This window comes from Eutrigla gurnardus (genome assembly GCF_963514095.1).
Source record: "Eutrigla gurnardus genome assembly, chromosome: 4".
In the NCBI taxonomy this organism is placed as follows: domain Eukaryota; kingdom Metazoa; phylum Chordata; class Actinopteri; order Perciformes; family Triglidae; genus Eutrigla; species Eutrigla gurnardus.
Genome location: NC_139918.1, coordinates 20954335 through 20965974, shown reverse-complemented (window position 1 = coordinate 20965974; position 11640 = coordinate 20954335). Strand labels below are relative to the sequence as shown.

Genomic DNA, 11640 nt, shown 5'->3' with positions numbered 1-11640 from the left:
TTATTACTGGGGAAAAATAAGGAGCAACGTCGAGACGACCTGCATGGGGTTGCACCACTTCCTGTTTTATATCTCAAAATAAAAGTCCAACTTGTAAAAGTGTATTGTAAGTATTAAGGTAAGGTATCAGGGAAGTAAAAGTCCTCTATGCCAAATATTAAATGTATTTTGCTTATTGCTTAAGAAATCTGTCAAATGTGGTACGGAAGAGGATTAGGGCCACATGTGAATTTTGTTTTTGAGTTCTGACTTTAAAGTCAGAATTCTGAGAAAAAAAGTCAGAATTCTGAGACTAAAGTCAGAATTCTGAGATTAATTTAAAGTCAGAACTAAAAAGAAATTCACATGGCCCTAATCCTCTTCCGTAAATACGCAATATGTGCAGTTGTTTTTTTGTTCGTTTGTTTTTTTGCTGCTTTACTGCTTAGATTTGAAAATATCCTGAGCTAAACCAAGTTTAAAGATGTGCACACACAAGATGCTTCTGACATAGCAATAGTTAATTTGGAAGCCATTTGCCAGTATGCAAAGTGTTATATGGAAATGGGAACTTGTAGAGCCTCCAGTGTACATACAGTACATTGAAAATGTACTAGTCAGTGAAGTAAGAGACATCTTGCACCTACTATGTTTGCAAAAGAATATATCAGACAGAAATGTTTTATTGAGATCAAAGTACTTTTAAACCTTTTAAAATGTCTAGAGAACTGAAAGTAAAATTTACTTCAAATATTAAAAGTAAAATCAGCAATTTTGCAGTGTTCTATATATTTAATTATTTGATTTTTTATTATTATTGATGCATCAATGTGTAAGATGTTCAAAGCACCAACACTATTTGCCTCCAACATGTTTTGATATAGAATATAAACTAGCATGGAATTGAGTACATGAAGGCTGGTTCAAAACCGTAGTAATTTCAATCATTCCACAACCAGCAATTAGAAAACTTAATTTGTATACTTATCTGATATGACCAATTCCTTGTCCTTTACTTAAACAACCCTGATCTAAATACTTGAAGCTCTTATTTTGAAGGCAACAACGCACATTTTCCGGGTGTGACCCCGCTGTCGCTATGTATCTTGACGCATTTCTAAAGCCGTTCAGCTCCCGCACCGTGGTCCAGCCGCCGCAGCAGCAGCAGCAGCAGGGACATTTTGGCTCAAACCGGGCAGGAGGTGGTGTGGTGAGCCCCGGGGCGGGTCCGTAGCTCCGTGCCCCCCATCCCTTCCTCCCTCCCTCCCTCACGGCAAGACACACCAGAGCCAAAATGGCACACTCATCACCAGTAACCTTGTCAGACCTCTCCCCACTGCAGAGACTGACAGCAGCGGCTCGTTGAGCAGCACAATGCAGCAGAGGAGCATGATCAATGAGTCTTTTAACCCTTCCTTCTTTACACAGCCCATAAGTTATACCAAAACATAATTATAGTGATGAACATTAAGGTAGTTATGGATGCATAATTATTATTAAATAAGACAGCTTAAAAAAAAAAACCTTTAAGTATCTGTGACCCAAGAGATAAAGCAAATAAATTAAGTCAAAGATAAAACAATATTATGAAATCCATCCCCTTAGTGGGGTTGTATTGGAGTACAAGTAGTGTCCTTTAAAAGTACCATACTTGAGTATTAGTTTTCTGCTATTTTGGGTTTCTTACATGTATACAATAATGATCAATTACAAATGTACTTATAAGTTAAGACCACTACTTCATATGGGCTCATCAAAGCAGACATGCAATGCTGCTGACGTTTCGTACTTCTGACATTGATTCTTCCAGAGTGCAAAAACGATCGGAGAAGTCAAGTAATAAAGAGATGCATCAATAGCCCAAAAATGTTTTTATTAAATTCATAATCACTGCTATAATGTAAAGTGAATTAAGTGTTCACTTTACTTGTAAATTCATAAACAATCTCTTAAATACTAGCCACGTTTGACCATGTAGAAAGCTTATTTCTAAAGTAGTTGGTGTCCTTTGGGTGCCGAGAGTCGTGCGGATCCTCCTTTCTTGGCGTGTCCACAATATCACAGCCTACTGAAATCAAAACCTACTGTATTTGCATGTTGTCGTTGTGCTGTTGTGGCAGGCTAAACCGCAGTGGTTCGCGTCTCCGGAGGTGATGATGCGTTGCACCTTTAACAACCGTTTGAGTGGAGATTCCCTCTGTGGATCCTTAACAAAACGGTTGATGGAGGGGGAGAAGGTTTCATCAGTTTGCTTCATTCTTTGAGGCTTCGTCAAAGTTCTCCACAAGATCTGTAAGACAGGAAGAAACACATGTTCTTAAGGATTTTGTAATACAAGAATCTGTGAAATGATAGGGAGTTTAACCATTGATATAAACCATATGAAAACAAGGATGTAAACTCAATGCAAATCCTTATATTCTTGGCTAATAAAATGGAAACACCTAACAGATTTTCATTTTGGAAACAAACGTATATAATCAACAAAAAGGTGGAGTTGCACTGTTTAGCATAAGCAAACATAACTTATGACAAGAATTATCTGCATACCTGGTACGTCATCATCCTCTTCTTCTGCAATTTCCTCCTTGACTGCTTTCATGTCCATCGCTGAAAAATATATGAAAAAAAAAAAAAAAGATTGAACGAATTAAGTAGCTGCTAATTGGCAAAAACGTATATTGTGCAATATTTACTGCAGAAGTATTTCCTCCAAAAGCTTATTGTAAAATTCCATGAAACTGGCATTGCTTTAAACATTTCTGTTCTTACAGCTTGTGTTCCCTGACCTCAAAATACATTTAATAAAAGCTCAGTGAGCTGGATATCTGCACTTTTATTAATAATCAGTCCTTGACAGCACTTTCATTGTCTTCTACTTTCTGCTCTTTCCTCATAGTCGTCTTCCAGGTTTTGTTTCTGCCATAACCAGTTTCTCTAGGTGACATTTGCAGATCTCTGCTTGCTCACCAATGATTCTCAACAAAGTCAGCAGTTTGCAAACAGTGTCACGCGGTTGATAAGATATAGAATCCTTGATTATCATCCCTTAAACACTAATGACTTTTCTGACACCTCTAAAACTAGTACAGTATCCCCGATAGTAGGAGAACCTCGACACTGATCTACTGTTGAAGTGTGCATGTACTCACATTGCCGTGGGAACTGCTCGGCCAGCTTGCGCAGGCTGCTGAGGCTGTCCGCTCCAAGCTGGCTCAGGATGCCTGGCAGCATCTCTGTCAACTGCTTGGTCTCAGCGTGGCCCGTGATGGCAAAGGTGTTGGCAGACAGAGACGCCTGCACTTTGGGATTGTTGAAGTGGATCACGGTCCCATCATCTTTAATCATATTCACCTGAGGATACAAAAACCACCCAGTCAGACTTTGAGAAAATAAAACCCAACTCAAGACTCTGCATTGTTGAGATATTCTGTCAGCAGTGCTTTATATCATTTCTTTTTTTGTTTGTTTGTTTTAGACAGAAATGTGATGCATTAAGTGACAAATCACAAATGAGCAACTTGAAAAAGCCACAACATGATTGCATGAGACTAAATGACAAGTGTGCATCAGGTTAGTGTCTCAGCCTCAAGTTGTATCCGATTTTTTGTGCTTCGATTCATCTCAAAACACTTTGTATAAGCGAGTTGGATACAACACTCTAAAAATAAACTAGATAGCATAATTGGGGCGTGCTTTGGCAAGGCTTTCCTTCTCTTTTAACTCTCCATATCAGGACTCTCAAAAAACAAAACAAGTCACTACAGTGCAGCTCCAGTACAACACTGACATTAGTTTTCCTTTGATAGCTCACCTCTTCGATCCCTGCAATGTTGTTCACTGCCAGTTTCTTCAGCGAGCCCTGGAGTTTTTTGTCATCAGCTGTTGCTGTTTTGTGAACAACCTTTTTCTTCCTGCGGGCTGTTCCCTGAGGAAAGAACAGGTGTGGATGCCAAAAAAGGATCAGACAACTAACTGAAATGTCAATATAGTTTAATACCACTGGGTTACGGCAAGCTTTTAAAATGCATGTATGGTACACATTATTTACTTATTTCTGGAGTAAAACAGACATTTTCAAATACAAGACTAGGATTATTAAAAAAGGAAGCACTACTTGGATATGAAAGTGAAGAAATAAAAAGTTCTTCATACCCTTAAATACTGCTGAGAACTGATTTCCCAAAAGTCGAACACTGTCTTGTTTAAGTACAAAAAGTAAAAAAAAATATATTTATGACAGCTACATGATTAGAAATAAAACCCTATAAGTCAAAGGGACTTGGAAAACTGGAAGGTTATTTGTGGCAAAAGAAAAGTAGCAAATTACTTTATTTTACCTATTGTTCCCCTTAATTTCAAATAGTTTGAACATGTTTTATTAGTCAATCCAATTAAACACCTCCGTTTACTAACTAAACCTTGGATTTCACTACTCCAGCTGTGACCCAAGATAAAAAATTCCCAACTGAAAATAAAATAAAAGTGATTGACAGCGTGTGGGATCTTCTCGTTACTTCAGGTAAGATGCAAATAAAGTTATTTGCATGTGAGAATGTCAATATTTAGTAATCTGTTAAAAGGGCACATGGCCTCTGTCACATCAAAAAAAAAAAAGAAAGCAATAACGCCACCTAGTGTGCAGCCGAAGAGTTCGCGATGCATCTGAACAAAGACGGGCCACAGATGAAATGGCTAATGCTCTCCCCCATAAAGAGAATGCTGAGGTCAGGAGTAATGGACCTGGCAGGTGCTGAATGCTATCATACTCCTTAAAATGCTCAGACAAATCTCATATCCCTGATTTCAACATTACAACAGATGCAATAGTGCTGTATGCCCCCCCCCCCCCCCCAAAAAAATAGTAAACCGTACCTTTCCACCTATCCGCACTTGTGCCTGGAGTTTCGCAAGCTTTTCTTGATTCATAGTGTTCTGTGTGAATCAAAAAATAATAAATGTAAACATTATGTTATTAACGTCAGAAAAATACAGCTACTATAAGTTATTACAGCATACAAAGCAGTTTACAGTTTACAGTTTAGCCCAGCAATAAAGCAAGCCGTGTAAGGGAGCACATGTGATTAAGTTACTTGTTGCAGTCCAACAAGCTTGAGTTAGGCAACCAGAGCTAACGTTACAATAATCCTCCCCACATTTGCATCCACGCCTTTTAGCACGGAGCTAGCATACTGCAAACAAATCAGCTGACAGTTATACTGAGGGCACGTTGGCAGCCATTAACCAACATAAATTGGAACAGCAAAAAGAAAGGTAACTGGTTACAGATGAAAAATGACATTCAAGTCTAACGTAATTGTGGCTAGTTCGCTTGCTAACTAGCTGGACGGCTAATTTAGCTAATATTAGCATAGGGGCCAAACAAGATAAACGAACTAGCTTTTTGTTTCTGACATGGCAAACAACCAACGTTAACTTAAAATTAAACGATAAAACAAACTGGCTCAGGTGTTAACCACAAAATGAAAGGGTTTACCTTTTAATGGAATTAAATAACAGTCAGTTGAACTGATCACGGCACGCTACCAGGGCTGAAGCGTTGCGGCTTAAACTCGCGTCAATACTCGAGCATTATAGAGTACTTCCTATTCATATTTTCACAATAAAATTAGCATGGCCCACACAACCGTTTATTTTCTATGTATGCAGAGAATATGTCAATAGCAAATGGTGAATATATATAAGAAATCATATATTAGGATAATTTAATATGTTAAATCCCTGAGTATATTATTTTTTGGTGATATTTGGCGGTTTTTAAATTTTTGTTTTCGCAGCCATTTCCGATCTTCTCCCGACTTTTCGTTGTCTAACTTGACCAGTTGGAAGCCGCAAGCAGGAGCACGCGGTTGTGAGGATGTGACGTCGCGTGAACATGGAAAAATGAGTCACCCCTGACCAATAGGAGGTTGAGGCAACTCGTGCTCATGCGCGCGCACGTACACTCACAACACTTAACACCTTTTTTGGACAGACTTTTATTGTGAAACGTAATGGTAGAACGTCCGGGTCTCTGGTTCACGAACAGCCACACTGCCATTAGCTTCCATTCGTAGTTGTGAGGGGTGAAAAAAAAAAGGCCAGTCAAAATGCAAACGTCTCTTGTGAACATCGTTTTATTTTCCTCTCTGCAGATGTTGTTGTCTTTGACGTGCTTTCAAGAGGTTGTCGAAGCAGCCAGCGGAAAAGGTGCGTTCATATATATTTGAGTTAATATACAAACTGAAGCGAGCAGGATCTCTGGTCATTGATAGTTACTACAGCCAGGGCAGAGCTATCTCTCTTTGTATGAGTATCCTGGATCATAAAGTCTGCGTCCTGGATAGCTCGTTGAACGAGGGTGTGCTTTATTGTGACACACGAACTCCTCATTTGCAGTTTTTCCAGGTTAACCGACTCTACATAGTATTTAATGTTACGGTTATTCCATTGAGATGAGACAACTTTATTCTTCCAAAACATTGCATTACATTTTTATACGAAATAAATATAGTATTTATAACAAATATGTACATATTGTTATATATATGAACACGAGTTCATTTGTAAATACAGACAAATGCCATGTTTAAAATGATTGAACTAAAACAAGTTTGATATTCTCTGGATTGCACCAAAAAAAACCATGAGATGTTAAGATGTTTAACAACTTTGTGTTTGCTAAAAGGCGTACAGCTGTGATTAGTCAACATTTTTTAAATCTGAATGAAGTCTGGGTAGGATAAAATATGAAATGCTAATGGTATATTTCTCAGACTCGGTGAACAAGAGTTTTAATTTCCTTGAACTTAAAGCAAACTTTTCTTATTACCCATATCATAATATTAGTTAAGAACATATGCTTCACATGAATGTGTAATTTTATACAGAAATCGACTTTGCTAAATTTCCATGCAGCGTCATATTAGATTACAACCATTCATTTGTTTCCATCTTGCTTTTTTCTGTTGATACGTGTATCTAAGTCAGACCCGCCCTGTTGCAGAAATATTATACCAGTTACACAATGCGGGTGTGCTCACAGATTGGTTTTGCCCCACAGGGTTCGGAGATAACATCCACTGGAGGACGCTGGATGATGGCAAGAAAGAGGCTGAGGCCAGGTGAATTCACCCTGAGAGCTCAAACATCACAAACACTTCCTGAAACCCGCCTTTTGTACACCAACCTTTAGCCCAGAGGCCTGAAACAGGTTTTAAAGAAATCCTCCAGGTCTACATTTCCACCTTACTGGAGCAGACTGATATAGCTTTTACTCAATAGGTGTATTTTGTTTTTTTAGTTACTACATTTGCAGGCTCGATCAACTGAAGTCACAGTTACTAGTTTTCACCATCCCAGTGTTTAGTTCTGATCTTGTCTTCATATGTTTGCACCGACAGTGGGCTGCCAGTCATGCTCATCATCCACAAGACTTGGTGTGGAGCATGCAAAGGTAAAACCACATCCTGTCTGTTTCAACATGAAAGCGTCGAGTCATTCCGTCCTGTCAGTGGCTGAATAATATAGAAGATTTACATGCAGGACGCCAACATGACAAAAAGCGATTACTTACAAGTAAATGTAGCCTGAGATGTGACATGTTCCCTGTCTGAAAAGGGCTCGATTAGGTCTGTCTTTGCTTTGTTGTGACCTAAATATAAACGAGTAAACGTAGTAGGCGTGTGGTTGCCAAAACATTTCCTTGGAGCCATAATTTCCACACAAATGTTTGATTAGACATAGCAGGAAGTGCAGTGTAAGTCACGCTTTATTTTGATTATTTACACCTGCTGCGACATGTCAAAATGTCTTTAGTGACCTTCAGAATAGGTCAAGGCATTGCCTGGACTGTGTGACCAATCAAGGGCAAGATTTCCACTCATCTACAGTATTTATGTTGTCATGGTGACTACCTCTGACTTATGGGCTCGAGGGGAATGTAGTTTTTGAGGTATTAGGTTCAGTTGTTATTTAAAAGGCACAATTTATGAGTTTATTTTTTTGAGTAACCCTAATGATAAAACAATACAACATGCTACTCGGGGGGGAAAATCATATTTAAGCTTCACATCTACTTTTAAAAGTTTAATGTGAGTCATTCCTCTGTTAGACAGAAACAAGCATATCATACTTAATGCAGATGAAGAAACATTAGGAAGTTTATGTGGACAAATCCTTTTAACGGGTAATTATTATTAACACTGGGTTTTGATATACAAGATGACGATTAATTGTATTTTTTTCTTGCTTTTTCATCAGCACTGAAACCCAAATTTGCTGAGTCGAAGGAAATCTCTGAACTCGCACACAACTTTGTTATGATCAACCTGGAGGTGAGGGCACGCGGTGTGTTTGTTCTTAACGTTAACGTTTATTATTGGGTGGTTGAGCTTTGTTCGCAGGCTTGTAAATGATTAGTCATCTCTCGTTTGAACAGGATGAGGAGGAGCCAAAGGATGACGCCTTCAGCCCCGACGGTGGATACATTCCTCGGATTCTTTTCCTTGGTAAGGAGGGGTTGAGTCAAACCGTCAATACTTTGTGGGATTCCTTTAGAGATGCACAGTTTTTCTTTCCGAGTAGCACAGTGTTTGAAGTTTCTCTAGGCTGACAGTAGCATGCTCTTCCAGTTACAGTGTACTGGTAAATTAACTGCAATGCTTAATGGCACCACGGAGAAAAATCATGAAACAGCCGCACCCTAAATGTGTTCAGACATTTGACGGAAGAATAAATAACAGGTTGAAGGAAAAGCCAAGTGGTTAAAAGAAAATCATCTGTATGTGGTGTTGAAAAAACAGTAAAGCTTAAATCAACAAATCACATTAATGTAAAAAAAAATAAAAACATTTTGAAATATTTCCATGTCATAGTTGAGCTTAAATTAATACAATGAATATACAATTTTAAAGATGAAATGATTAGTAGATTAATCAATACTTGACAGAAAATTAGTGAGGAAATCACAAAATCTTTAACAAAGTGTCAAACATGTACTGGTCCCAGATTCTCAAATGCTAATATTTGCTGGTTTTCTTCTAAATATATAATTAATTAACTTAAATTATAGACAGTTTCTAAATAACTGGACAAAAGAAGCCATTTGAAGGCGTTAAATTGGGCTTTAGGGAAGAACTTTACCACAATTATCTGTTTAAAAAAAAAAAAAAGTTAGGAAAATAATGATCAGATAATTTGTTAAAGAAAAAATGGTTAGTCGCATCCCATAAATTGTAACTTTTTTTTTCCATGACATATTTTTTTGACATTTATTTGACTGCTCACAGATCCCAGTGGCAAAGTCCATCCTGAAATCACCAACAAAAACGGGAATCCGAACTACAAGTACTTCTACAGCAACGCAGAACAAGGTAACAATGCAGAATGTTATCATTTATTACTAGAAAATAATGATTGCATGTCCAATTGCTAAACACGGTGCGTATTCCCTGTTCAGTTGTGTCCGGTATGAAAGAGGCGCAGGAGAAGCTGACGGGCGACGCCTTCAAGCAGGGTCACACTGGAGACGAGCTGTGAGGAGGCAGAGACGGGCATCGGGCTGTAAGGGCTACACCTCCTCTACCTGAGCCCGTAGGTCACACCACCCTCCAACCTTTACTGATTATACTTTAGACGGCGGGGGCCATCTCACTGAACCAAACCAAGCTGACGATTACAATCGGTGCTCGAGTATTTCCATCTGCCCTGTATGTGTATTCCCCACATGACTGCTTGTTTTCTTTGATTTTAAGCACATATTTTACTGTTAATTGAATGCCAATGTACGTACTGTCTGTAGAGGATGTAACCCACTCAAGCTAGCCAAGTTAACCATTATTAACTCTCACTTGCATACACTGTTGCTGGATGGAAACTTTACATCTGGAAAATGCCACGTTTAAGGAAATTGACCAAATTTCTCTTTACAGACCTGCAAACTCCTCAGAGGAAAAAAGGTGACAGTGTCACGGGGGGATTTTTTTTTTGATGGTACTATGCAAATGACACTAGTCTGAGCGTGACTTAACAAAACTCAGCATACTTTCTCAAAAATCATTGTCATTGAGGGATTTGCGCGGTAGCCAGGCGACCGTCTCATCCAATGGCGAGCTCAGTTGGCGCTGTGTGCTGAAATGTCAATTATAAGAAAGATTCTGAAGCAAGTGCTGAGATTCCGATTGGCCCAGAGAAATGTCAATTATTATTGTTCAATAACGAAAAACCATGCAAAAGTGCATTCAACCTTTCTCCGTGAACAAAAACTACAGCTCCCATGATGCCCCGCGGCAAACCAGGAAGTGCAGCCCCCACGTCAAGTGCCGGTCCCTGTGATTCGCTTATCAAAACTAAACAAACAAGTATGGATAAACACGGATGGAACAACAACGTTATAAATCCAAATATTATCTTTATGTGCCACAGCTTCACCATTTCATTAACTTTTAACTTCTATTGTCAGTAACTTAACTGCTTGGATCTACCGGAGCATAGCGTTATCGCGTTTGCTTTAACGTACAATACATGGGAGCGGACAAAACACAGAGCGACGATACAGCATAGCGTTAGCAGACAACATGAAGCGTACAACATGAAAGCACACAAGAAAATAAGAACTTAATGCGGCGTTCACACCGGACGCGATAGACGCGAATACAATCGCGTGAGACGCGTGTATCGCGCCGCTTGATCATTTTGGACTATTCGCGTCATTCGCGTCATTCGCTTCATTCGCGTCTTTCGCGTCATTCGCTTCATTCGCGCATGACGCTCATTTTTGAGGGGAGCCGGTGGGTCACGTCGGCGGACCCTCCTCCTCCGCCTCGGGGTACCCGATGCCAGAGTCCGTGAGCCTCCTCCGGGAGCCACGTCCCTCGCACCTCTCCCCAGAGTCGGGGCCACATTCGACCTCAGATCAGATGAGACAACCCGCTGAATTTAAGCATATTACTAAGCGGAGGATAATAAACTATCTAGGATTCCCTCAGTAGCGGCGAGCGAAGAGGGAAGAGCCCAGCGCCGAATCCCCGTCCGACGGGCGGACGGACGTGGGAAATGTGGCGTACGGAAGACCGATTGCCCGGTGTCGCGCGGGGGCCTGAGTCCTTCTGATTGAGGCTCAGCCCGTGGACGGTGTGAGGCCGGTACGGCCCCCGTCGCGCCGGGGTCCGGTCTTCCCGAGTCGGGTTTGGTAATGCAGCCCGTCCATCTCAGCTCATCTGTCTGTCGGCTTGAACTCGTCGCTGATTGGATGTCGCGGCGCGATGCCGCCTGAAAAGTTCGATATTTTCAACTTTATTCGCGCCGCGTCTCATCGCGCCAGACGCTCCATTCGCGCCGCCTCCGCCTGAATCGCGTGTCATCGCGCCATTTACATTGGTTTTCAATGTAGAGTCGCCGCTCAATTCGCGTCTATCGCGTTCGGTGTGAACGCCCCTTTAAAGAGGAACTACACCATTGGGCTGCTGAACCTCGAACGGTTCTCAATGAATATTACTTGCGGGATTTTAGCTCTGGATTAACATACACAAAAATAAAAAATAAACTACACAAATGACATAACTGCACAGAAAACACAACAATAAGAATGATCCAATAATTGTTCGCAATTCTGGACCCCCCCCCCCCCAAAAGAAAACTCTCCGGTTCTACACGATCCAC

At 40.3% G+C, this 11640-nt stretch overlaps 2 protein-coding genes across 2 annotated transcripts; one reads left to right on the top strand and one right to left on the bottom strand.

The window, feature by feature from the left end:
• Nucleotides 1-1831: 1831 nt before the first annotated feature.
• LOC311011881 (transcription factor BTF3 homolog 4-like) lies at nucleotides 1832-5571 on the bottom strand. Its single transcript, XM_084007073.1, has 6 exons — nucleotides 5477-5571; nucleotides 4855-4914; nucleotides 3794-3907; nucleotides 3132-3333; nucleotides 2530-2589; nucleotides 1832-2269 (listed from the first exon to the last, which is right to left on the bottom strand). The coding sequence occupies exons 2-6, from the start codon at nucleotides 4906-4908 to the stop codon at nucleotides 2223-2225; spliced, it is 477 nt and encodes a 158-aa protein (XP_083863199.1). The 5' UTR covers nucleotides 4909-4914; nucleotides 5477-5571; the 3' UTR covers nucleotides 1832-2222.
• Nucleotides 5572-6028: 457 nt separating this feature from the next.
• txndc12 (thioredoxin domain containing 12 (endoplasmic reticulum)) lies at nucleotides 6029-9918 on the top strand. Its single transcript, XM_084007033.1, has 7 exons — nucleotides 6029-6189; nucleotides 7043-7103; nucleotides 7383-7435; nucleotides 8242-8315; nucleotides 8420-8489; nucleotides 9270-9353; nucleotides 9440-9918. The coding sequence occupies exons 1-7, from the start codon at nucleotides 6090-6092 to the stop codon at nucleotides 9517-9519; spliced, it is 522 nt and encodes a 173-aa protein (XP_083863159.1). The 5' UTR covers nucleotides 6029-6089; the 3' UTR covers nucleotides 9520-9918.
• Nucleotides 9919-11640: the final 1722 nt, after the last annotated feature.

Excerpts from the sequence above, each read along its gene's own strand:
- txndc12 (XM_084007033.1), top strand. The coding sequence starts at position 6,090 with ATGCAAACGTCTCTTGTGAACATCGTTTTATTTTCCTCTCTGCAGATG. Across the intron at positions 6,190-7,042 it reads CGAAGCAGCCAGCGGAAAAG|GGTTCGGAGATAACATCCAC; the intron begins GTGCGTTCATAT and ends TTTGCCCCACAG. Across the intron at positions 8,316-8,419 it reads TTGTTATGATCAACCTGGAG|GATGAGGAGGAGCCAAAGGA; the intron begins GTGAGGGCACGC and ends TCGTTTGAACAG.
- LOC311011881 (XM_084007073.1), bottom strand. The coding sequence starts at position 4,908 with ATGAATCAAGAAAAGCTTGCGAAACTCCAGGCACAAGTGCGGATAGGT. Across the intron at positions 3,908-4,854 it reads AAGTGCGGATAGGTGGAAAG|GGAACAGCCCGCAGGAAGAA; the intron begins GTACGGTTTACT and ends TTCTTTCCTCAG. Across the intron at positions 2,590-3,131 it reads CGAGCAGTTCCCACGGCAAT|CGATGGACATGAAAGCAGTC; the intron begins GTGAGTACATGC and ends TATATTTTTCAG.